Source organism: Elephas maximus, chromosome 5 (genome assembly GCF_024166365.1).
Source record: "Elephas maximus indicus isolate mEleMax1 chromosome 5, mEleMax1 primary haplotype, whole genome shotgun sequence".
Classification (NCBI taxonomy): domain Eukaryota; kingdom Metazoa; phylum Chordata; class Mammalia; order Proboscidea; family Elephantidae; genus Elephas; species Elephas maximus.
Window position 1 is genome coordinate 28,719,657 of NC_064823.1, and position 27,087 is coordinate 28,746,743.

The 27,087-nt window shown below is 40.1% G+C and overlaps 2 protein-coding genes across 2 annotated transcripts in view; both read right to left on the minus strand.

The window, feature by feature from the left end:
• LOC126077506 (mitotic spindle assembly checkpoint protein MAD2A-like) overlaps positions 1-27,087 on the minus strand; it is a 214,769-nt gene that overhangs the window by 155,096 nt on the left and 32,586 nt on the right. The gene's annotated exons all lie outside the window — the stretch shown is intronic.
• LOC126077509 (rho GTPase-activating protein 20-like) overlaps positions 1-27,087 on the minus strand; it is a 33,015-nt gene that overhangs the window by 3,638 nt on the left and 2,290 nt on the right. The window contains exons 2-9 of the mRNA XM_049887050.1: positions 22,626-22,710; positions 15,900-15,977; positions 13,262-13,328; positions 10,769-10,957; positions 7,876-8,054; positions 5,737-5,898; positions 2,454-2,563; positions 223-412 (exon numbers count right to left, since the gene is read on the minus strand). Of these exons, the coding sequence (XP_049743007.1) occupies positions 223-412; positions 2,454-2,563; positions 5,737-5,898; positions 7,876-8,054; positions 10,769-10,957; positions 13,262-13,328; positions 15,900-15,977; positions 22,626-22,710 (1,060 nt within the window). The remainder of the gene's footprint in view (positions 1-222; positions 413-2,453; positions 2,564-5,736; positions 5,899-7,875; positions 8,055-10,768; positions 10,958-13,261; positions 13,329-15,899; positions 15,978-22,625; positions 22,711-27,087) is intronic.

Below are 27,087 nucleotides of genomic sequence, written 5' to 3' on the forward strand. Positions count from 1 at the left end.
AGTGTCCTGAATGGGAAAGAAGTGACTCAGCTGCTCTCAATTTCCCACTTAACGACCCACCTTCCCATACCCCACCATGATAAGACAAATGACTCTGCCATCCCAGAAGAGTAGGATTAAAGTGTATACTTTTAAAAAATGGTGCTTTAGATAACAACCTGATTTTCAAGTTTGAAGTGAGGACTCAGGCCCCAAAGGCATAAAAAGGAGAAATAGGATTACCTTTTTTGTCAATTCATTTTCCAGTCCTGGGCTGCAGGAAGTAGAAGACCAAAGGATGCTTGGGGCGATACAGACTGATAAATTATATGCAGTCATCTGATTCGATGCAGAATGTTGTTCAATGTTGTATAAAGCCCCAAAAAGGTATCGCAGGAGAACAACATTGGCTTTTGGAAGTTGGTCTAAAAGCCTTGAAATACAGAAAAACACACTCTTAAGTCATTTCTTTAAGAATTTGTAAATAAGGAGAGAGACAAGACATTTTTTTTGTCCACAATGTCCATAACCCAGTGAAAACCGTAAAAGAATGTAGAACTCTGTCTCATAAAAAATGCTGCCTGCAATATTTCCCAGAAACCACTACCATGTGTTTAACAACAATAAAAAAAAGCCAAAACCTGTTGCTGTCGAGTCTATTCCAACTCATATCGACCCTATAAGACAGAGCAGAACCCCTTCATAGCATTTCCAAGGAGCACCTGGTGGATTCGAACTGCCGACCCTTTGGTTAACAGCTATGGCACTCAGCCACTATGCCACAGGGTTTCCGTGTTTCACTTGGACTAATCTTATTAATGTAGAATTTAATATAAATTTAGTACACACAAACCCCATAACATTCCAGAATGTGCTCAATTAACACTCACAAAAGTTACTGATGAAATTAAACAGCAATTGCATTGAAAATACTCCCTTTATTTCCAAGGTAACAATGAAAACACGCCGCCTGATGATAAAAGTTCAAATCTTATCTACTAAGACGTATAAGTACGTTCTGAGATCTGCTCTGCTCAGCAGCATCCAAGGTCAATTTTATTCCAAATCAATCTCAATGGTACCACTTTCTTCTACAAGTTTACAAGAGTAAAATTTTCAATGTTCTAATATTTGTGATTGATGTTTTTTTTTTTCTAATCATGCATTGGAACTGTTTCTCAGTTCATATTCAGAGTTTTACTTTTTTTTTTTATACCAAGATGCTGCAACTAGGAGAAAATATGGTCACCAAAACGGCACCAGCAACAGGGAGCCCAGCTCTGGGTACTACGGACTGATGATACACCCTTAAAGTAGTGTGAAGTACACAGGTTTTATACTAGCAGCAGCAACAAGCTATGGGATGTGATACTTGGTGTACCGAGCGGTCTCCTCTAAAGCGTAACAGGAGTGCAGTTGGTAACATGCACAACAGAGAGCTACAGGACTTGGTGCTCACTGTACTCAAATGGTCTTCTCTAAACTATAAGAGAAATAGAGGTGGTATTTTGTTCCATCGCCTTGTTTTTTGGTGACTTTCACGCTGTTCCTTAGTTTCTAACTCTTCAATGCAAATACTATGTTCTATTGCTAAAAGGGGGTTCACCAAAAGTATTGTGAAGGCGATAATTCATAACATTTGCAAGTTGCGAAAAAAGAATTGTTCTCAACAGGCATATACACATACTACATACTATTGGAATTCTAGGGTTTTTCATAGAAGGAAAGCTTAGGAAATGGAGTTACTGAGTACTTTTTTCCTATTCTGCTATGTTGCCCATAACATTCATGATGAGTCCTGCCAGAAATTTCTGCTTGCATGGGCATAGACCTGGAATTCTTTGTGATCATTTCTTGACTTTGCAATTTGAGCTTCTGTTTTCTCTGAGTCTTGTAGGAAGCTAATTATCACTCCACCATGTTCCCCCAGAACCTCTGAGTGTCCCTTTTATAGCACTGATGACACTTCAGTTTATCTACTTCTCTCCTCCACCAGCCTCTGAGTTTCTTGAGGTGAGAGATTAGATCCTTCACCTCTGTGTGCCGAGAGAATAGCGAGTTGCAGGCATGAATGTATACAGAAATGCTTCATTAAATTTACTTCCTGAGCATAACAAGACTTTCTAGTTAGTTAAAAATTTGAGAAATTTAAATAATAACGCTGTCAGAGTTGGCCTCTACCACCTCTCTTGGACTAACAGATTTCATCTCCTATTAATTTCAAATATTCAGAAGGTGCACAATGGTCAACGGACCCCTATTAGTAAGGTGAGGACAAAAACAATAACTTGGTGACAGCAGCAACGTAGACATCTACTTTTAAACTGGTCTCCATGGATGTGACCACATGAAACCCTTTGGCAGTGGTCCTTATTTAGTAGGCAAAGTTGTACAATAGAAGCTATTTTTTCCTGAGAGTGTGTTGGTTGTATTTTTGAGGCATGGCCAGAGCTGGGTAATGACTACATCATTACCTCTGGATTCCAGTTATTTTCTCCTCCTCATTCCCTTCATCAATAACAGTAAGCCATTGATAATACAGACCAGAGGAAAATACACTTTCCTGGATGTTTCTAAAAAAATCCTAAAATAGATGAAAAATAATATTATTCTTAGGGCAAACGTGTATTAGACAAATGATAGAGATCACATTTAGTTGAAAAATTCAGTTTGGTCCCCACTTCCTTCATAGCCACCCACACTGTGACATCCACAGAGCTCGGCTCCACCTCTTTGCTGACTTGCACACCCATAAGCAGGTGCTTGGATTTTCTCCAACTAAAACTAGTGGCATAAAAGCAGAGTCTGGGCTGTGATGGGAATAAAGGTAAAGCCCCTTTCTATCTTCTGAAATCTGCTTATGTACAGTTTAGCCAACTGGTACAAATTACAAGGCCTGGTGATAAACACCCTAAATCCTATTATTTTCTTCAAAAGAGATACATACACATTTTGATGATCTATTTCAGCCATGGTGTTCTTAATTCCTGGCAAGAAAAGTTCTGAAACAAACACCACACACACAAATACAGGCACACACTCACACACACATAAAACAGGAGTAGGTCTTCTGACTTGAGATATATGTGCTTCTTGGAAAAACCTCCTCTCATAAAAGCTTCCTTTTTCATCTCTTTAAGGGTTTTTGTTGTTTCCGTGCACCCCTGAGTAGATTCAGACTCATCATAGTGACCCTATGTGACAGAAGAGAACTGCCTCATAGGGTTTCCTAGGCTGTAACCTTTATGGGAGCAGATCGCCAGGCCTTTTCTCCCGAGGAGCGGCTGGTGGTTCAAACGACTGACCTTTCCCTTAGGAGCTGAGTGCTTCATGATTGTGCCACCAGGGCTCCCCGCCTTAATTGGAAAGGTGGGATAGGATATCATATTTTCTGGGGGTTTAGTTTCTTTGGGAAGTAAAATGTTCCAAAACAGAAAGAAATGATCAAAATTTAGATACAGCAAAACTTCAGGCCTCTGAGTACTAGAGCCACAGGCGTCCACAGGCCAGCTTCCTAAGTGGTGACCTGGAAAATCTGTCTTAATATCATACAGTTGGGCCTATTAAAATTTATTAAGCTTAATTTTAGTGTGATAACAAGGGGAAAACGTCAGATCACCTTGCTAGCTTCAAAGTCACATCTTTCTGCCAGTGGTCTCACTAAATAAATAGGTCGAACACTCACCCAACACCCCCACAACAACAAAAAAACAACATTGTCTTTGAGTCCATTCTGACTCATAGTGACCCTATAGGACACAGAAGAACTGCTCCACAGGGTTTCCAAGGAGCAGCTGGTGGATTCTAACCGCCAATCTTTATGGTTAGCAGTCAAAACAAGCCTTAGCTCTTAACCACTGTGCCAGGAGACTTCTCTTAATAGCAGCTACTACAGGAAATGCCTCAGGGCAACTATCATGATCACATCCTGGAAATCATTCACTCTTTCTTATATTTACTGAGGTCCTGTGTGTGTCAGGCTCTGCTTTGCATTCTGAGGACTTAGCTGTGAAGAAAACGGACAAAGTCAGTTTCCCAAGTCCCTCCCACCCTCCACTCATTAGAGCAATGGTGACCTTGCTTCCTCTGCATCCTTCCAACAGGGCACTGCCTGAACAGAAGCATGTCCCTTCTTCCATTACCAGTGCCCTGTAAGGATCCCAAGGAGACCAAACACCGAACTCACAAAATAACAATAGGGCAAAAATTCAGCTTAGGCTGTTGGTACATGCAGAATTCCGCATACTGTCTTGGTGGAAGTCTCACAGTAAGGGGCCAAAGCCTTTTGATCTGGGGGCTGGCTAATTTATGCTAACCTACATGTTAAAAGCTAGTGGACAGGAGGGTGTTACAGAAAAGCAGGTACACACTAGTGATAGAACATTTGTTGCTATATATTTTCATATGGACCAAGACACAGGTTTGCAAGAAACGTCCATTTACTGATGCATATATGATGTCCCCTTTACCAAGACAGATTTGATTGTAAATAAAGTCGTGAAGTAATATTAAATGGGCACCTGGCCACTTGCCTGGAAAGGGAATACAGAAAACTCTTCTTTACTTATGTCTAGGGCAAGGCACTTTTGACCTTTATGCCTCAGCCTGAGTTGGAGGCCCTGGGCCCTGTTTTTACCCTGCCTTCCTTGTATCTCCACCATGCTGGGGACAAGAGCCCTGAAGCAGACCTGCAGAGGCTGTTCTGGGATCAACACTTTGCTTAAAGTTGGTCTTGGATGTAGATTCTATTTTCAAAATATGTGAGGCATCTCTAAGGATGTGAAGAGCAAGGCATTTGAGAAGAGCAGGTTACTACGTGGCAGGTTAAGCACAACACGTATTAACAAAGAATGCCGAAGGTGGTCAAGATGAAAGAAGGCCCAATGGTAGCATCATTCCTATGGCACTTTTAAAGTGAAAGGCATTAAGAGAACGGGAAGGAATGATGATAAAACCAGTGGAGCTGTTGGTGGCCTGACTGAGCATTTATTTATGCATTTTATTTTCTTCTAGTTTAAGTGAAAGTTTACAAATCAAGTCAGTCTCTCATACAAAAACTTATACACACCTTGCTATGTCCTCCTAGTTGCTCTTCCCCTAATGAGTACAGCACACTCCTCCTCTGCACCCTGTATTTTCTGTATGTATTCAATGAGCTCCTGTCCCCCTCTGCCTTCTCACCTTGCCTCCAGACAGGAGCTGCCCACATAGTCTCATGTGTCTGTTTGGGCCAGGAAGCTCACTTCTCACCAGAATCATTTTCTGTCCTATAATCCCGTCCTATCTCTGTCTGAAGTTGGCTTGGAGAATGGTTCAGTCTTGGGCTAACAGAGGATCTGGGGACCGTGACCTCTGGGGTCCCTCTAGTCTCATGGACTGAGTATTTTTGGACTCATCATAAGGTAAAAATTTCCTTACTATGGGAAATTTTTGTCATTGTTTTCAAAAGTTTAAAAAGAAATTTCTTTTGGAAACTTTGCCATCATTTCCGGTGAGGAGCTCTTCAAAAGTAGGATGCTTGTGTGTGTGTAAGTGCGTGCTTTCAAATTTTTATTTATTTAATTTTTTTGCACGTGGCATACAGACAGGTGCTTTTAACACCCACGGCAGTTTCCTTACCTTTCTGTAATGTTTTTCAGATTTTCAAATTCTGACCGTATTATACCTACTATGGCTCTTTGCCAATCATGAAGAAGGAAGCCAATCATATTTCTATACAGCTACACTGTGTGAAGATAATGCTAGAACCTTCCTTACCTTTAAGACAGACGCTACTACCAAAACCGGCTCGTCCTCCCAATTCACCTTCTCTCCGGAGTTTAGTTTCTGCTTGAGGGCTCCACATGCTCTGACACTGGCCGATATTCTGAAGATGCCCTCTGTCAGAGGCCCTTTTTGGTTAAGAAACAAAAGCATATCCTGGGGGGAAGGAATGGAAAAGACAATATGCAGAATTTCATACACACAGGCCTCAGCACAAGCTTGTCCTTGTTGGCATCCGGAACTAGGCTACAGGAGAGTATGGTGCTCAAGCTGGAAGGACTCAAATAAATTCTTTAGGTTTTTTTTTTTTTTTTTTTTGGCGTCTCTAAATATATTTTCTATTCATTGGTCCACTCTACATTCCTACACTGAAACACTTCAAACACTTGTTTTATTCAGATTTTCTTTTTCAGTTAATTTACACTTCTAAATCAAACTTCTCTGTCTACTTTAAGACTTCTGTTACATCACCCCGTCCTACCTCACCATTCTTTCCCCATTTGCTTATCCCTTTTAAGCAATTGTATCCCCCATTCCTACTTCTTGTATTTCCTCTCCTCTTTCAAAATCAGGCTCAAAAACCTTCTCCTCCAGATAGCCTTCTCCAAATAAATCCTCTCAGCACTTTCTGGAAAACCTGGTGGCCTAGTAGTAAAGTGCTACTGCTGCTAACTAAAAGGTCGGCAGTTCAAATCCACCATGCGCTCCTTGGAAACTCTATGGGGCACTTCTACTCTGTTCTGTAGGGTTGCTATGAGTCAGAATTGACTTGATAGCAATGGTTTAGTTTGGTTTCTTACTTTTTCATTTCCTTTTTCTCTATCTTTATGTCTCTTGCTTGCAGTCAGGGGCCTATCTAGGGAAAGCAGTGCCTAGGGCAATTAGTGTTAAATCTCTCAATGATCTCTCCCAGCTGGCCATGGAAACTGTGGTGGCCAATAGAAACTGTTCTGGCACCCTTCCTCAAGTGGTGCCCAGGGCACACAGTCAGAGCACAGGACAGGCACCCTACCTGCCCAACTCCCCCTACCCCCAGCTAGGCCTCTGCTTGCAGTGTAGAAAGATAATAGGTGTTGGAGTCAGGTAATCTGTGGCATTGAAATGTATTTTACCACCTATTCACTGTGTGACCTTGGGGAAAGTACAGTACTTACCTATATTAAAGCTTTTGTTTATCTCCTTTGTGAAATGGGGATGATGATGATCACAAACCAAAACAAACCAGTTGTCCTGGGACAATTCCAACTCCCAACAATCCTATAGCACAGAGTAGAACTGCCCATAGGGTTTCCAAGGAGCAGCCAGTGGAATCCAACTGCCAACCTTTAGGTTAGCAACCCAGCTCTTAACCACTGCAACTCCAGGGCTCTCTGATGATAATGATAAGGACCCCAAATTTTCCGTGAAAGTTGCAGGGTCTGGGGTGGTACCCAGCATGCCCTTAAGACGATGATTTTCTTCACATCAAGCATGTGAAGCACTAGCATAGCCCCTGGAGGGATACTAGATACTCAATAACTGGAAACACTGATGGTTTAATACACTACTTTGAGACAACACAAGCTAAACTTTGTGGCTTTCATTTGACTTATTCTATCAGGATTAAGATATTGGTATATGCCAGAGTGTAAGTCTTGTAGTCTTAAGCTTATGCACTTGAAATAAAATCAAACGCCATCTGAAATATTAAATCAAACACCATATGAAATATTTTGAGTTGTAAGATTGAGTAGTCTCAGCTGAAGAAGCAACTAAGGGAAAGCTGAGAGTAGCGAGAAGTTCAAGGTAGGAGCTGAAAGGAGAATGTGAAAGGAGGTGGAACCTCTGCTTCAGAGACTGGTAAACACAGAGCACGTTCTGACTCATCTGAGCAGGCATATGTGGGTCTTTTCTGAAACTACTGGAATGGAAAAATTACCTTTTTCTCTGTGTCTACCTTATGATTCTGCAATAACTAAGTCAAATTTGTATTCTTTGAAAGAATATAACAAAGCTTCTCAGCCAAAGCCAGGGGCTGTCTAGTGCTTTCTCCACTTAGAAATAGATTTGGATGAGAACACATGGGCTTGCAGAGCTTTCTCTTCCTCAGTCTCCCTGCTCAGAGGGGCCACAGAAGGCCAAAAGGAGACCTACCCGGAGAGGAGTGGGCAGGTCACCATTGGGACAAACATCTTTGAGTGAAACCCCAAAGAGCTTCCCTGGCTCGGGGGATGGTAGAGCCCTGCACACGTTGTCCTGGCAAGTGCCGGGGTTCCGCCGAAAGGCCCAGTTCACCACAGGCCATTTCTTTTCACCTGTCTTCTGGCCTGCATCTAAGGAAGAAGTGAGATTGTTAGAAGTAGTAGATTAATTCACTTAAACTTATTTCCACTGTTTCCATTTGCAGAGCATGTTGTTTCCTAGGGCTAGAAGAGAGAGAAAGGGAGTCATTCAGTGTGTAGAATTTCCCCCATCCTGGGGTAGGTGGATACATCCCCGTGGTGTTAACTTGTTCTGTTTTCCCTTATTCTATAAATGGATAGTTACATCCAGAGGCTTGATCAGACTCAGGTTCAATTCTTCTGGAGGTGACACTTCCTACAGGTGCTATCTGCTCCTGCTGCAGTGCCTCCTGAGGCACCGAATGCGTGGTGGTACAAGTTCACTGATGTTAAATACGATCCATGAGGAATCAGATCCCATTTCATAAGCTAAAAAATGTGGTACCAAAATCAAGTAGAGTTTGATAATCACCTACCTTTACGGTAAGTCTCCCCCCTCTAGATTTCCTCTTTGGCTTTCTGAGTGAGTGCCTGACTATTGTGAACTTTTTCTTATCAAAAAGATCTGCCCTTCATGACTCAACCTCCCTGACCCCAGCTCCTGGGCAGCCTATAACTCCTTCACTCCAAGGGGCCACAACCCTCAGGCAGTTCCATGGACGATGTGCCTCCCCCTGAGGACAGCGTTCTTGGGAAGTCACCTTTAAATGCTGGCTGTGTGATGAGAACTCAGGTGGCCTTGTTTCTTGTAACACCGACCCATGCTACCCAGAGATGATTTTTAGCTACCCAACAGTCCCTGTCAAAGGAATGCTGAACAAGAAGAGCTTTTCTAAGACCAGGTGCTCAGCAATGAAATCTGAGTTCAGAGAGGTCTTTTCTACTACTCAGCTATGAATGTTTCCTGATAAGATATCCTAATATTTTCTTAAGCTGCTTAGAACCAGATGCTAAAAGAGTCCATAGACGAGCCAAGTTGTGGAAGGATAAACAGATGAGCAACATTTCACCAAATATCCTTAAATACCCACTGACTTGGCTTTTCTAGGATGTGGCAAGTATAACCTTAGGTGCGGTACTTGCGGTGCTGGATCAGAGGGTTCTGCCAGGTACGGGAACAAATTACTCAATCTCTTTGAACTTCAGGTTCCTCAACTTTAACATGACATCTCATGGAACTGAGTACTAAAATGGATGAAATGTATAATGTACTCCTCAGCTCAAGGCACAGCACATAGTAACCTTGTTGAGAACGATTTTCCTCACTCAGAGGGCCCAAGGCAATCAAGACATCAGTCTCCTCCTCTGAAAGCAGACCCCATCCCCTTCTCCATTTGGCTTAGCACCCTCCAGAGGGTATGCAGTCATGAAGGATTGCCACCATTCCACCTAACTAAGACTCTTTCTTCCTGCCCTAACATTCACACTCCATCGTTTTAAAAGTCTCAAGGAAAACAAACACATTCCTCAATCCAGGAAGGGATTTCTATACATCCAGCAATGTCAACATGTGCAAATGTTCAACGTACAGGTGAATATGTAGGTGAAGTAGTTGTACTCGGCCTGGTTTCCCTACCCTTGACCTGATTTTATTATTTCTAAAACTATCCAAATGTATTCAGTTATTTAGCTTTAATACCTCTTAAGAACATTGCTCTATCCCTTGATTTAAACCCAGTGCCGTCGATCAATTCTGACTCATTTGATTTAAAGCTATATATAAAGCTACTCTGTGACATAAACAGAAGGCAAAGTATAAACTGAGTTCTGTACTTTCTCAAAAGGACTTTGGGGCTTAGACGGACCTTTTGTTATGTACACTATCTTGTGTAAGAGTTCATGTTGCTCTGGGACCAATGAAAATAAGTGCTATTGTCATGAAAACTATGAGATATTGAACAAGCTAACTTTATAGAAACCTAGCCTTTCTTCAACGGTCCTGGCAAGATTGGAGTAGTGTTACCTCATGCTTGTAAATAGGGTATGAATATTAAAAAATAAAATGTGTAAAACTTTGTGCTTATAGAATAACTATCATAAAAATAAAAACACTTTAAGTGGGAATTCCATTCTGGCCACACTATTCCTCAAATTAATAATACATTTTCTTCAAAAAGAGAAATACTGATGAGAAAATACACGAATGGTAGGAAAAAGAATGGTAAGAAGGAAGATTAAAAAGCCCCCAACCATACACATTCGGTCCTGCTCCAGTCTAGTCCTCGATCAGAAGCACACAGGGAAAGTGAGCTTGGTCCTCATGGCTCGCTGTGGAGGTAGAACTTAGAGGCCACTTCAGCCCAAGCTCAGAATAGATTCCAGTTCAGCTCCGAAACTGTTCTACTCCACTCTTCCATTCCTGTGTGTCTAAGCTAAGCAGTCATGAATCCCCTTCTGCTGTGGCCTAGATCCTGACGAAAGCCCTGAGATGGGGAAAACATGACTTTCCAGGCCTTAAGAAGCCCATATTCTAATAAGACACACAGATATGTACACACATACTTAAAATATGCATGAAGGGCCCTGGGGATACAGAGAAGGGAACTACTACTACCTGGCGGAATGAAAAGAAGCTTTCTAGAAGTGAGTTGGCTCTTGAGGACAGACCCTTGGCATTTCTCTCAGTCTCATTCTTGGTGAAGATTGGATCCTTGCCTACACTGCCCTTCTCCCTGACATGGAGAATCAGCTCTGTGTTATGATTTTGTTTCTAGGAATGGAGACATGAGTTGAGAGAAGACACCTGCAGGAGGGAAGGGACTCACTTTTCTGCTCCTGGTTCCTCAGTGGGCGCCTGGGCTTTAGGACGAACGGACCTCCCATCTCTGGGAATGGCTGCTCCAGTAAGAAGGGCTCCTGGAGAGTGGATGGAGATATGGAGCCCCTTAGGCGGTGTGGCAGGAGTGCAGTGGCTTGAAGATGGCTCATTTTTATTCCATAGGGATGTTCATGTCCTATACAGAGAAACATGTACATACAGATTCAGGCCGACTGGTGATGGGTGTGATCAAAGCTACCTTACGGCACCCACGTGCACCACACTGGCGTGCTGGGCCTCGGGGATAAAGAAGGCTGTGTCTCCTGCGTGTGCTCTCAAGGCAGAGACCGTGCACAAAGCAGGGGCCCAAGAAAGGTGTTTAAAAAATGTAAAGAGAAAATAGTCTTTAAAATATGTTACCTGATTGGAAAGTAGAGATCAGTTTGAGTACTACACCATGTTGACTTTTACTATGTTTCCATCTGAGAATATTTAAAGCCCTCTAGTTTCTGCCTAGAAACTAACTAGATCTGAGCGTCTTAGGCAAATTACCTGACCACCACCCCAGCCTAAATTCATCATTTAAAGCACTTACCATCAATATTACACAGATTTGTACAGATCAGAGTAACAAAGTAAATATATTAATAAACATTGGCAGTAATGTTCTTTAAATAATTGGATGATACGTGTCAAGACTCACTAGGATCACTCTTCTCGAACACGTATGTCCATTTAACAGGTATTTCATTACATTTCATTAATGCTATAGCCAGAGCAGCAGTTAGAGTTGCCTTTATGCTTACCTCCTCTCCCCGCCCCCCGCCTCCCCGCTGGAGTGAGGGTGGCCCTCAGAGGCGGAATTAGAAATAAGGCTGCAGAGTATTGGAAGCCCAGAAGCCTACTCCAAAACAGTGTTTACACAGAGAAACGGAACCCTCAATCATTAGGTGTTGACCGCCAAATGATATCTTTTGCTCTTTCATGCTTCCAATGGCTTCCTCTCCATCGAATTCTCAGAGACCCTGCGCTGCAACATAGAGTGAGCTTTTTAAGAAGAGAGCAAACACTCCCTTTCTTCTAGTTCTGACTGACTGTAAGGTGGTGAGCTCTTGCCTTTCCGTTTCTCCTGGTATAAATGCAATATGAATGCTCTGTTCATAACAGGAACTAAGCCACAAAGAAGCTTCCATGAGAGCAACAAAATAAAACAAATTCATCAGGGTAACCAGGGGCTAATCCACAACTAAGAAGTGAAAAAAAAAAAAAAAAAAAATTAAAAGCACATGAAAATCCATGTACAGAATGGCTGTTAAAGGACCCTCGTAAATGACGGAAGATTAAGACTCCACAGGGTCAGCAGTGGTGCCTGAAGCTGTTCTAAGCTTAGAAGTTACCATCTACATTCATTTCATCTAAATGAACACATTTTATATTTGAAGTATTAGTCTGATTTTTATTCATGTATTTTATTGCACAATGACTTTTACAAAGATGCTGACGTTAATACAAAATATGAAACAGGATTTTGGTCCTCAGCTGTGTACTTGATTTGTTATATTCTGAGATGGAGAACATGCACTCTGTGAATCCTAAAAAACTTGGTTTTTAGATTATTCAGATCGCTTGGAAACATCCTGGATCGTGGAAAGAATTTAGAAGATAATGTAGGTAAGAGGGAACACCCCACAGGATTTCTAGCGGCAATCAGTTCTCACCATCGCCCCATGGCAAGCTCTGCTACAGAACCTGTCCCTTCCCTTATTTTATTTGCTCTATTTCTTTTGACCACACTAATTCAACTTGCTAATCCAAGAATTTTTTTTTTTCTTTTTTACCTAAATGGTTCTAATAACTATTTCAGGAGAGGTGTAATCTATTTATCAATAATTTCGAGAATAAATGTTGGAAAACTCAGCCTGTAAAATGTAAAATGGCAAAGTGCAGGTCAGTCGTCCAGCGAAGCCTTCAGGAATCTAGATGTGCTTATCTCAGTTTGCCTGTGATGCTGAGAGAAGCTCTGGGCGCTGAGCAGGTGTTCAGTAAGTACTTGTAGTTGGACAGAGAGACCTGCTGCATTTTAGAGGATGCTTACAACACAGAGGCTACTTCGTAGTCAGAATATGGAACAGAATAATTCAAGAACGGAATATAAAATATGATGTATGGGGAAAAGAAATTTCAATCTGTATTGCTTTCATAAAAAATAAGGAGAGGTTGATCAAGACAGGGCTGTATGTCAAGTGAAAAAGCAGAGAGGAAAAATTCACATTTTTCCCCCCAACTTGACCACAAGCTGCTGAATGAAGAGCTGTTATTATTTATTCCCTGGGATAGAGTAAAGCTTCATAATTTATTTATCAAATGTATGAATGGATATTGTGAGAAGTTTTTACTTCAAAGGATATTCAAACTTAAGGCCAAACAAGCAATACTTTGAGACTTTAGAGTTATAATTTGGAATCCAGTCAACCCCGTCTTAGAGTTCCCTGCCACTTACCAATGAGTGGGAATGGGGCCTCTTTCTTGCCAGAACTGACCCACAACTGGTAATCACTCTTAGAGCCCTTGGAGACAAAAAAAAAAAAAAAGTCACAACAATTCTTTCACAGTAGGTACTTGAAAGAGGGCACATTTCTTTAACATTTCTACGTTTTCAAAAAGAAAAAGAATTGGGACCAGTGTAAATACTGTAAGTCCATGGAGTTGGCCACAGTTTTTGAGTTAGCAGTTGTGATTTCAGCAACCCGTCCCTCTCCCAACACCCAGTAGACTACTCCAGATTCTTGCTTTGTCCCTTCAGATAGGCCGGGGATCTATGGAACAACAATACAATCAGTCTTTCACTTTATCTGTGGCCCATGGATATGAAATCATTTTTAGGTTCCTTCACTAAGAAAGAAAAGTCTAATCTCTTCTTGACGGTCCTGCTGTCTCTGGACTCCTTGGAGAACTTTAGGCTTTGTCTTCATTTGTCTCTGCCCAGACAAGTGTGCTGCTCAGAGAGACACACAGCCTGCCGTGACTATGTCTGAGCAAAGGAAAACTTGAAAAACATCTCAAGCTCAGCTGCCTTGAGCAGGCAGACAAATACCCAAAGACCTTGAGGAGACGGGCAGAGTGAAGTCAGTCCACTGGCTTTGGTTTGGACAAGCTCCATTCTGGAGCAAGAAGGATAAAGGATGCGAAGCTGCAGATCAGGCCAGATGCAGAGAACTATTATCCCAACAGTTACTGCCCAGCAATACTAGAAAGCACCCTTGAAGCAACCACATCTCAATCATACACACTCTGCTGAATTATTTTACAGTCCTCCAGAAAAACGTAATGGAGTTGTTGGTGATAGTTCATATGCCTGCCCTTGACTCCTGGTAAGATATCATGGCCTTGCCTGTGTGAAGCAGGGTCCCAGCTATGGAGGCTATCACAAGCACATGTATGTGTATGCACGTACACACATAGACACACACTTGCATACTCTCTCAGCTAAATTTGCTCAAAATTGTATTTCAAATAGGAAATAACATCTAACAAAAATCTTTTCTTTTAAGGTAGGGGCTGGGAACACTATGTTGGAATCCCATAGAAGAGTCAGGGCCAAGTGACGCTGATTCTTTAGTAAAGTAGAAATTCTTTCTTGTCTGGTGAAACTGATGACTTCAAGCAAAGGACAATTACAAACGTGAAATAAAATGAACTGTATCACTGATCAATCTACTCTACACCTAAAGCTACTCACTCTTTCCAAGATTTAAGTTTTCCTTTTCACGGCATGTATATCATGTAGGTGCAGAGGTATCTGATTTACTGAGTGAATATAAATTCAATTTTATTTTAAATGTATTATTAAATTTCTCTAGTAAAGAAATCATTGATTCCATAAGCCAAATTCTGGCTTTTCAGGGGCTTTATTATATCACTCATGGAGTCTCTATGAGTCGGAATTGACTCGAAGGTTAATGAGTTTGGTTTTTGGTTTGGTATTATATCAGTAGGTCAGGGTGAGTTTAATTACAAGTCTTACAATCACGTCACGCCACAACAGCAAGGCATTTTCATATTTCTACATTATTTAAGGAGCCATGATATCCAAGTCCTTTCTACAGTTTCTATCCACCTGAATGTCACTCTCTTTAATAATAGTTCTCAATTGTGTGGTGTTCATATAGCAGGAGACTCTTACAATTACTCTTTCCTTTTCCCCAACCTCACCCTCATCCTCAAACATGCCTACCTCTTCCATGAAAAAAATTTCATTAACTTAGGTCAGCCCCATCAAAATATAAAGAAGCAGTCACTAAAAGCAAAACAAGGACGAGAGTGGTGGAAACACAAATGCTCCTAAATTCATAGTCTCGTTCAGAACTTGTCTCCCTCGTTAGCAACTCATTAGAGGCATCAGTCATCTCATCCTCAGGACCTGCAGTCAGGGGCTATGACTTCTAGCCGTGGGTTCTTCACATCAAAATTTACTACAAAACACGTCCTGTAGGATCCATCATACTGAGTTTGAGTTCTAGAGTGACAATTAGGATAAATGAGGTACGGGAGGGGAAGAACCAGGAAAGGAGGTTCAGAAAGAACAGTAAAACAGAACAGGTAAGGCGGAGGTTACAACTATCTCACTAAAAATCTTATAAAAATTTTGCTGTATACGTATGTAATGGAGCCCTCGTGGCTCAGTGGGTAAGAGCTCAGCTGCTAACCAAAACGTCAGCAGTTCAAATTCATCAGCTGCTGCTTGGAAACTCTATGGGACAGTTCTATTCTTTCCTATACACTTGCTGTGAGTCGGAATCGACTTGATGGCAAGGGGTTTTTGGTCTTTTATATATACAATATATACAGTAAAAAATACATGCTGTTATTAGCACTCTAAAACTATAGTTCAATTTAATTATTCTATGACTTCAAGGTCACATGGAATTTAAAAGTGGAGTATAAGAACAGCACCTGTGTAGAAAGTAATATCAGAGTTTCGAGGCTTTCAATTTCTAAGTTCTGGAGGACAAAATATGCCTTAGGTATCTATAACAATCAGCTGCCTTATGAAAGGAGTTGTATTTTATACACACACACACGCAACTCTCAAAAATCCAAGTTTATTCTTAACTAAAAATTGTTTGCAGGTAACTTACAGTTATTCCGAGCATGGGTAGTGACTTGTCGATAATGTCATTGGTTGTATCTGAATTTGTTACTGTTAAACTTATACCCTGAAGAATGAAATAAAAAATACATTTGTAAGTAAAGAATTTTAAAACAGCTCTGTAAATAATGATTGCAAATTGTTACCCATATTCTAAATGCAAAGCTTGATTACAGACACTGACAAAGTAAAGCACATGTAGAGCATAGATCCTTAAGTATAATTTTATTTTTCATTCCTTTAGATATGAAGGAAACCCCGGGGGCACAGTGGTTAAGAGCAATGGCTGCTAACCAAAAAGCTCCACAGTTCAGATCCGCCAGGTGTTACGTGGAACCCTATGGGGCAGATCTACTCTGTCCTATAGGGTCACTATGAGTTCGAGTTGACTCAAACGCAGTGGGCTTTGGTTTTTTGTTTTAAATATGAAGCCAGCAGAAAGCATTTCAGTAAAACACCTATTTCTTCTAAAATAAAGGATGTGTGGCACACAAACATAATGGCTTAAAAAAGGGAAAGATTGAGAATTCAGAGAGGGCACATGGCCTGGTCCTCAGCCCCTCAACAATATTTCCATATGGAAGGGACGATTTCAAATGGAGAGATTTGGACCCTTTCTCTCTCTTCCTGAGTTCTGTTTTTACACTCTGGCTTTATTGATTTGCATTTCACCCACAGTTATGGTAACATCAGAATAAGAACTGGCTATAAAAAATGTTTTCAAAAGACTATTCAGTCACCATTTTTAAGTCATGCACAGTGGCTACTGACGTTTTTATTGTTGAATACCGTTGAAAATACAATAGAATTAAAAAAATAAAATAAAACCAATGGTTTGAAACAAGCCTGAAAATTTTAGAAATCTAAGTTCTGTTCCAACTCTGCCAGTGAACGGGGTACCTGTAATAGCTCTCAACTACACCTCACATTGAGATATTGATCCATAAGAACACGGGACAATTTGCAAAAAACAACCTGAAAGGGACTCTGAGGATTCTAGGATGATATCTGTTCAACTATTTGAATTCTAAGAGACATTATTTAAAAATAGGATTATGCCATGTAACCAAGATATGCACATAGGTTTTACAGTATTAGCACATAAATCCACACTGAGGGCTATGTCTTCCTGTAAACAGGGCTTAAAGAGGACAGATAAGCAGGCTAAGTGGACACTCATAGGCATTGACACAAAAATGATATTAAAAACAAAGCTAAAGGAAATCCTTTCATAATTCATCATTTCTCCTTTTTTTTTTTTTCTTAGGAGCCAATTTCTTGATATGACAGATGGCCCTGAAAGTTGTTTGTTAATTCAATTTTCAAAAACAAAACCATCAGAAATGCACTGATGCAGCCCCAAGGATTCTGAAAAAGTGTCTCACAGCCCAGAAGTAGAGCTCAGGGACCCAGAATCAGGGGCATTAGAGCTTCCTATTGCTAAAAGTTTACCATGATGTTTATCATTCTAAATGGAGAAAATACTGAAGTTATCGAGGATTCCCCCTTACTCGGATCCACAATCAATGCCCATAGAAGCAGCACTCAAGAAATCAAATGATATATTGCATTGGGCAAATCTGTTGCAAAAGACCTCTTTAAAGTGTGAAAAAGCAAAGATACCACTTTAAAGACTAATGTGTGCCTGATCCAAGCTAAGGGATTTTCAGTTGCCTCATATGCATGCAAAAGTTGGACAATGAATAAGGAATACCAAAGAACTGATGCCTTTGAATTATGCTGTTGGTGAAGAAGGCTGAATACACCATGGATTGCCAGAAGAATAAACAAATGTGTCTTGGAAGAAGTACAACCAGAATGATCCTTAGAAGCAAGGATGGTGAGACTTCGTCTCATGTACTGTGGACATGTTATCAGGAGGGACCAGTCCCTGGAGAAGGACATCATGTTTGGTAAAGGAGAAGTTCAGTGAAAAAGAAGATCCCAACAAGATAGACTGACACAATGGCTGCAACAATGGGCTCAAACATAATGATTGTGAGGATGGCCCAGCACCGGGCAGTGTTTCTTTCTGTTGTACATGGGGTCGCTGTGACTGGGAACCAACTTAATGTCATCCAGTAACAGCAACCATTGCTAAAGTGCCTAGAAGGGTTCACACATGAGGGTTTAGCTTGGTATTTCATTAGAAGTAAAGGTTCTGCTGTTTCTTAAAATATCTGAAAACCCTTCCATCTAATTGAAAGGAATTCTCCCATGAAATCTTTTGTAAAGTAGAAAATTTCTTTTGAAATGCTGTTTTTTTTTTTTTTTTTAATTTATTTCATTTGTGAGATAATGGTTTCTCTTAGCATAAGGAACACACTTGTTGAAAACAGGACCTGTATATTTTTTCCTGCTGCTGCTCTTTGTAAATAAATCAGATACACTCTAACAAATACATCTTTGTAAAAAAATAATAATTTTTTAAAAAACCTTTTGCATGATTTAATCAAAAAAATGCAAATATGGCTATTCTGTTCTGTGAGCTAAAGTCTTACCTGACCTATGAAGAACCAGGAAAATTTGACCAAGTCTGAAGGACTGAGATAAACTCTCAAATGACCCAGATATTCAAATCATGAGACAAAGAGCACCTATTAGAACTATGCTCAATGTTGTTGTTAGGTGCCGTTGAGTCGGTTCCAACTCATTGCAACCATATGCACAACAGAACGAAACACTGCCCGGTCCCGCGCCATCCTTACAATCACTGTTATGCTTGAGCTCACTGTTGCAGCCTCTGTGTCAATCCACTTCATTGACCTTTGCTTTTCCACTGACCCTGTACTCTGCCAAGCATGATGTCCTTCTCCAGGGACTGATCCCTCTTGACAATATGTCCAAAGTATGTAAGACGCAGTCTCGCCAGCCTTGCCTCTAAGGAACATTCTGGCCGCACTTCTTCCAAGACAGATTTGTTCGTTCTTTTGGCAGTCCATGGTATATTCAATATTCTTCGCCAACACAACAATTCAAAGGCGTCAACTCTTCTTCAGTCTTCCTTATTCATTGTCCAGCTTTCACATGCATATGATGTGATTGAAAATACCATGGCACGAGTCAGGCGCACCTTAGTCTTTAGGGTTACATCTTTGCTCTTCAACACTTTGAAGTGGTCCTTTGCAGCAGATTTGCCCAATGCAATGCATCTTTTGATTTCTTCACTGCTGCTTCCATGGCTGTTGATTGTGGATCCAAGTGAAATGAAATCCTTGGCAACTTCAATCTCTTCTCCGTTTATCATGATGTTGTTCTTTGGTCCAGCTGGAAGGAGATTTGTTTTCTTCATGTTGAGGTGTAACCCATACTGAAGGCTGTGGTCTTTGATACTCATTAGTAAGTGCTTCAAGCCCTCCTCACTTTCAGCAAGAAAGGTTGTGTCATCTGCATAATGCAGGTTGTTAATGAGCCTTCCTCCAATCCTGATGCCCCGTTCTTCTTCATATAGTCCAGCTTCTCGGATTATTTGTTCAGCATACAGATTAAATAGGTATGGTGAAAGAATACAACCCTGACGCACACCTTTCCTGACTTTAAAACAATCAGTATCCCCTTGTTCTGTCTGAACAACTGCCTCATGATTTATGTAAAGGTTCTTCATGAGCATAATTAAGTGTTGTGGAATTCCCATGCTTTGCAATATTATCCATAGTTAGTTATAATCCACACAGTCAAATGCCTTTGCATAGTCAATGAAACACAGGCAAACATCCTTCTGGTATTCTCTACTTTCAGCCAGGATCCATCTGACATTAGCAATGATATTCCTGGTTGCACGTCCTCTTCTGAAACCGGCCAGAATTTCTGGCAGTTCCCTATCGATACACTGCTACAGCCGGTTTTGAGTGATCTTTAGCTAAATTTTGCTTGCATGTGATATTAATGATATTGTTCTATAATTTCCGCATTTAGTTGGATCACCTTTCTTGGGAATAGGCATAAATATGGATCTCCTCCAGTCAGTTGGCCAGGAAGCTGTCTTCCATATTTCTTGGCATAGACGAGTGAGCACCTTCAGCGCTGCATCTGTTTGTTGAAACATCTCAGTTGATGTTCCATCAATTCCTGGAGCCTTGTTTTTCGCCAATGCCTTCAGAGCAGCTTGGACTTCTTCCTTCAGTACCTTCGGTTCCTGATCATATGCCACCTCTTGAAATGGTTGAATATTGACTCATTCTTTTTGGTAGAATGACCCTGTGTATTCCTTCCATCTTCTTTTGATGCTTCCTGCGTCATTTAATATTTTCCCCATGGAATCCTTCACTATTTCAATTTGAGGCTTGAATTTTTTCTTCAGTTCTTTCACCTTGAGAAACCGTGAGTGTGTTCTTCCCTTTTGGATTTCCATCTCCAGCTCTTTGCACATGTCAGTATAATACTTTACTTTGTCTTCTCGAGAGGCCCTTTGAAATTTCCTGTTCAGTTCTTTTACTTCATCAAATCTTCCTTTTGCTTTAGCTGCTTGACGCTCAAGAGCAAGTTTCAGGGTCTCCTCTGACATCCATCTTGACCTTTTCCTGTCTTTTCAGTGACCTCTTGTTTTCTTCATGGATGGATGTCCTTGATGTCATTCCACAACTCATCTGGTCTTCAGTCACTAGTGCTCCATGCATCAAATCTATGCTTGAGATGGTTTCTAAATTCAGGTGGGATATACTCAAGGTCATATTTTGGCTCTCGTGGACTTGCTCTGATTTCTTCAGTTTCAGCTTGAACTTCCATATGCGCAATGGATGGTCTGTTGCACAGTCAGCTCCTGGCCTTGTTCTGACTGATGATATTGACCTTTTCCATCACCTCTTTCCACAGATTCTCAATGATACAAAGGAAAATATGTTCATATCAAATAAAAATATACGCAATCTGAGCTTAGAAATAGAAAACATTTTAAAATGAAAAATTTACCTGAAAAATACATGAAAGAAAGAATTTATTGGACGTGCTAAACAGCATAATATAGATGGCAAATGAAAGAGTCAGTGAATTTGAAAATAGATCCATAATAATGATTCCAACTGAGGAAGAAAAAAGAATAAAAGTAAATAACTAAAAGAGTGTGAGGGACCTGTGGACAATATCAAAAGGTGTAATACACTTTTATCAGAAGGAGAGAAGAGAGAAAATGGGGAAGAAAAAATGTTTGAAGTAATGATGGCTAAAATTTTTCCAAACTTGATGAAAGACATAAATTTACAGTTTGGACCAGTGCAGTAAACCTCAAACAGAATAAATTAAAAGAAAACCATGCTTTGGAACATAATAGTCAATGGCTGAAAACTAAAAATGTAGAGAAAATCTTGAAAGCAGCCAAAGAAAAATGATAAGTCACATACAGAGGATCAATGATTTGTCTGATCATGGACTACTCATCAGAAAGCATGGAGACCAAAAGACAGTGGGATAGCTTTAAAGAGCTATAAGGAAAAAACAGCCTTGCAAACAAAATTCTGTATGGGGGAAAACACCTTCATGAGTGAAAGGGAAATAAAGACATTTTCAGATTAAAGAAAACGAAGAAAATTTGTTGGCATCAGCTGTGTAGTATAGAAAAATGCTAAGGAAACTCTCATAAGAATGAAAGTCAGAGGAGAACTCTAATCTCTGGTGAATGTAGAAAATGAATGTAGCACACTTCAGATATTGGTTTTAAGTTTTTCTTTTTAATTCCAATGTGATTTTCCATGAAAATTCTGAACAGAACCAATTGAAAACAAAGCAGGCAGAGACCAGCATTTGCTTCACTACAGGAGAACTCTCGAGTCTCCTCTCCTTCGTGCAGTGGCGTCAGGCACTTGGGAATAGGTCAGGGCATCCACATGCCTTTTGCTGTTGAACAGGAATAACTGTTTTGAACTACCTCCTTTTCTCACCTACAAATTCTGTGTTGTGGGATGTACAGCTGCTGTAAAGTATGACAGGCCACAATGTCACAAAAATATTCAGAACATGACGTATCCATCTTATTCATCAGTGTGAGCATCTTGCCTACTGCACTGCAATTGCAGAAATCAAATGATACACAATAACTGGGGCTAAATGCTTTTCCTCCATTTGCATAAACAAAAGAGGTACAAACATACTGATCCCTTAGAAAGTCGCACATTCCAGTTCAATTCAATCCCTGACAATCCTCAGAATGAAGAATAGTTCAAAATTATTCTGCATTTGACATAACTAAATGCAATATCTGACCTTAGAAAGGGAAATAGCTCTAAAGGATCATGCACATGCTACATCTATGTCTCACCTGACAAGAGTGAACCTGTATGGCAGTAAAGTGACAGAGTATTCTTACTCTTAGGAAATATATAAATATTTAAGAATAAAGGGCCATTTCCAAATAAAATGTTTAAAAAAAAAAAAAACTGCAGAAACAACCAAAACCAATCTGTATGTATGTAACAATTGGAAAGACAGTGCTCAAATCTGATAGGAAATACCTGCTTGTGGAAATCACTTCGTTAACACAAGTCACTCTGGTTGCTATTAGACAAATCCAGAGAAACATGAAGGACGTTTAACATGCAAAATTCTTTCAAAGGTAAACAGTGGAAGGAACCTGGATTCCTCTTGCTTCATATTGCCTAGCACTTGTTTGCCTTTTACAAAGACATATGCTTTTCCACATGGTACTGTCTCCATGCCTTCTCTCTCTCTCCTTCTGCCTAAGTCAGAGACAAGGAATTTAATTTAGGGGCTAAAAGACACTTACACAGGCACAGTTCTCGATGTCCTCAGTAAAGATTTTCAGGGGAATGCTCTTCGGGTGGTCTTTCTCTTTGGCTAGATTGATGTACCTAGACGAATTCAATAAAAGCCAAAAGAGTATTAATTTAGCCAATAGCTTATTTGAAAATCAACCTATGCTGCTAATATTTTCAATATACTGTATGCCATTTTAAAAGCAGGTGGGTAGACTCAGCAAGATCAAAGGATGGATTAGAAGAAAACATACAAAACTATTTCAGGAAAATAAGACGTGGCCTAGAAAATAAAGGGGTCCCTGTCATGTGAGATTTGAGCAGCAGATTAGGTCCTAAAAGCTTTCCTGTCTGCACTGGGGGGCCCAGCACCTTCCTAGGTTCAAGGGTAGGCAGCAACAGTTGGTTTGTGAATTTTTCACTACAGTAACCTGTATTCATGGAGATTTAATATATGTTTTGGGAGTAAAGTTAGCTCCAACGTCTAAGTTGGAGAGAAGGGAAACAGGAGACTGGTAACGAGAATTGCCTCCAAAATAAGTGAAACATGCATGTGAATAAGAGCACATTATTTATAGTAGTCCCAGTGCCTCAAGATAAATGAAACATGCATGTAAATAAGAGCACATTATTTATAGTAGTCCCAGTGCCTCAAGATAAGTGAAACATGCATGTAAATAAGAGCACATTATTTATAGTAGTCCCAGTGCCTCAAGATAAGTGAAACATGCATGTAAATAAGAGCACATTATTTATAGTAGTAGCCAATGTAAATCTAAATAAATTACTTGAGGACAGTACAACAATTTCTGCTAAGGAGGGAGAAATAATTGGGGACACTTCCTTCCAGAGACCTGCATTTTTCCATATCATTTATCATAGATTATATCTTTTATCACAAATACCTTCGAAGGGAAGAGCACCATTGTTCCTTTTGTTCGGAAGAACTGCATGAATAAAAAAGGAAAAAAAAATTAAACTGTATGCAACACTTATACTAACATCGTAATGACTGCCATTCCTGATAAAATATCAGCAGCCAGTTGCTACTGTTGTGGATGCCCATGTAAGTGGTGCCCTTCACACACCTGGACCCTTGAGTGACCCTGCTCTTTTACTGGCAACGTTATGGCGATAGGAAGTAGATCTGACAGTGGGACAGAAGTTGGTTTGAAATCTAAACACTGGATTGCAACCATAGACGCAAGTTATCTGGACATTTAACAGCCGTGACCGTCACTTGTCACCATTGGAAAGGAAGTTAATTATACCTCAGGGCGTTCTTACAACTTAATACCTACCTACCTGTTGTCCTTGAGTGAATTCTGACTGATAAAGACAACGTAAAGTGCTATTCAAATATAAAACCAAAAAATCAAACCCATTGCCATCGAGTTGATTCCGACTCATAACGACCCTACAGAACAGAGTACAACTGCTCCACAGGGTTTCCAAGAAGACGCTGATGGATTTGAACTGCGGACATTTTGGTTAAAAGCCATGACACGCTATAGCTCTTAACCACTGCCCCCTAGAGCCTTGCTCAAATATAAAGTATGGAACTATTCAGATGAAACCATACTTAAGATATTTGGCATTTGGATGGAACTACCTTGGCCTAGAAACAAGAATATCTCTTTAAAAAACAAAAAAAAAACCTCAATATTTAATTTATTTATACAGGTAGCAGGATTGTAAAATGTTAAATTATTTCCTAGAAAACTTACCCTTAATTAGAAGGATCCTCTTATCAATATCAATTCACTGACTGCTAAATTACTAATGATTGATATTTTCCCTGCTAAAGTTACTACAGCATCAAATATTCAGACTTAAAGTGTTTTAAACTTCATTTGTACGTAGATTTCTCATTTATCAGATTTTATTTGTGGTAAAAGACACATAACATTTACCATAAATGGCATTTAGTACCTTCACAATGTTATACAGACATCACCACTATCTAGTTTCAGAATATTTTCCTCGCCTCAAAACAAAACCCCCAACCAATTAAGCAGTCACTTCCCATTCCCCCCTTTACCTAGGCCCTGGCAATCATGAATCTGATTTCTGTCTCTATTTTGGATATTTCACATAAATGGAATCAAAATATATGGTCCTTTCTGTCTGGCTCTTTTCACTTAGCATCATCTTTTAAGGTTCATCCATGTTGTGGCATGGATCAGTACTTCATTCTTTTTTATGGCCTACTAATATCTGGTGTATGGATATTTCACATTTGTTTATCCATTTATCAGTTGATGGAGATCAGGGTTGTTTCCAAATTTTGGCTATTCTGAACAGTGCTGCTATGCATATTTGTGTGCATTTTTTTTTTTAATATGTTTTCAATTCTTCTGAGTATATACCCAGGAGTGGTTGGGCAATGACTAAGTGTTCTGCTTCTAAATGAAAGGTTGGTGGTTCAAACCCACCCAGCGGCCCCATGGGAAAAAGACATAGCAATCTACTCCCATAAAGATCACAGCCTAGAAAACTCTATGAGTTGAAATCAACTTGACAGCACCTAACAACAATATGGTAATTCTTTGTTTAACTTCTCGAAGAGCTACCACATTTTTCCACAGCAGCTGCACCCTTCTACATTCCCACCAGCAATAGCTCTTCCCTCTCCCCAAGTCACCATTTCAGGATCTACTTCATCAGGACAAGGGGTCTTCCACTTTGCCTCCTAACCTGCATACATACATGTACACAGCCTCTAATTACTCACACCCATTTGTAGAAGAGTAATAACAGCAAGCACCAGGGTCAGGCACTGTTTTAAATGCCTTATACATATTCACATAGCTTTAGAACCAATAACACTGTATCAGCCTGTGTAAATTTATTCCGTTCCCTCATCAAAGACTTCATGAATTCCCAATTTAAACTGCTTCCATTCATCTGTAACATGAAGGAGGTGTTGGATAACAGCCACTGATAATCTTTACAGAAATCTATTATGGAAGAGAAGACGTGCAGAGGATAATAGGAACACATGTTTCTTCCTAATAAGCTCTGAAAATTGTTATGTCAACAGCTGCATTTTACAGTTTAATAAATGAACAATTCGGAAACATTTTAGTTGACTTAAAGATGATGTGTGTGACTGTGAAGGAGTGAGGTGAGGAAAAGTCAGAAAGAAGAGTGTTGAGTGCACTTGATAAACACTCACACTCTGTAAAACAAGTGCGGGGCTTGGGGTGCCGTTGTTCAGAAGAGTAGATAGATGTAAGTGTTGCCTGGTCACTGTGAACGCCGGACTGTTGGTATTTCCAATTCTAAGCCTAGAAATGTATCTTAGAAAATTAATCTGCACTTTGTGGATCATACCTTTATTTTTCATTGTCACATTCTTGGACACTAAATCAGGTAATCACAGTGATTTAAGCAACCGAGTAATTGATAATATGATCGATTTTATTTGTATGATTAATGACTATTTCTTTAAGGAATTAATTTGGGAGCATAAAAGCAATTTTTCAAATTTAATTGGACTACTTAATGATACTTTCTTAAGAAAGGTCTATTCCAGTACAGGTAGTCCCCAACTCACAACGGATTCAGGTAACGACCAACTTCACTTAACCGTCCATTTTTTTGTACATGTTATTGTTATTGATATGCTGTAGGGCGTAATTTGCTGATGTTATCATTCTCAGATCTTCACTTGCAGATGTTCCATTTTATGATTTACTGTTCTATGAGTCAGAATTGACTCAACGGCAGTCGGTTTTTTCTTTTTTTTTTCAAAACACTGCCAGATTTATAAAGATACTGATAGTAAAAGGCAATGCTCATGAAAACTTAAAAAAAAAAAAAATGAGGTATTTGACTTATGCCAGAACCGACTTAGGATGCAGTCATCTCAACAGAACCCTGAATACTCACTCCTCAAAGTAGCTCTTAGAGCTTTTTTATAACCACTTGGTCAAAACCAAAGGGAGTAGCTCTGATAGTTCCCATTGTTTACTATCAATTTGCACATATTTGAGTAAAAAACTCTGGGAAAATAGAAGGCATGTAAGTGTCTTGATGGGAGGTAAACGGTGAGTCATTGTTTTAAAACACACTCAGATTAAAATGTTTTCTTTTTAAAAAATAGAGGAAAAAATGTAATTATATTTTTCTCTCCATTCTAGAAAAGCTGACTATGCCCTTCACATACCTAACCCATGAAAAAAAGTGAGGGCAGAGCCAAGATGGCGGACTAGGCAGACGCTACCTCGGATCCCTCTTACAACAAAGACACGGGAAAACAAGTGAATCGATCAGATACATAACAATCTACGAACCCTGAACAACAAACACAGATTTAGAGACGGAGAACGAACTAATACAGGGAAGCAGCTATTGTTTTCAGAGCCTGGAGCCAGCGTACCAGTCAGGTACGGCACTAGCACAGAGAGCTGCTCCACCCCCCTGAACTAACCCCGGGAGGGGGACCAGCCGGTTCCGCGGGCGGCGAGG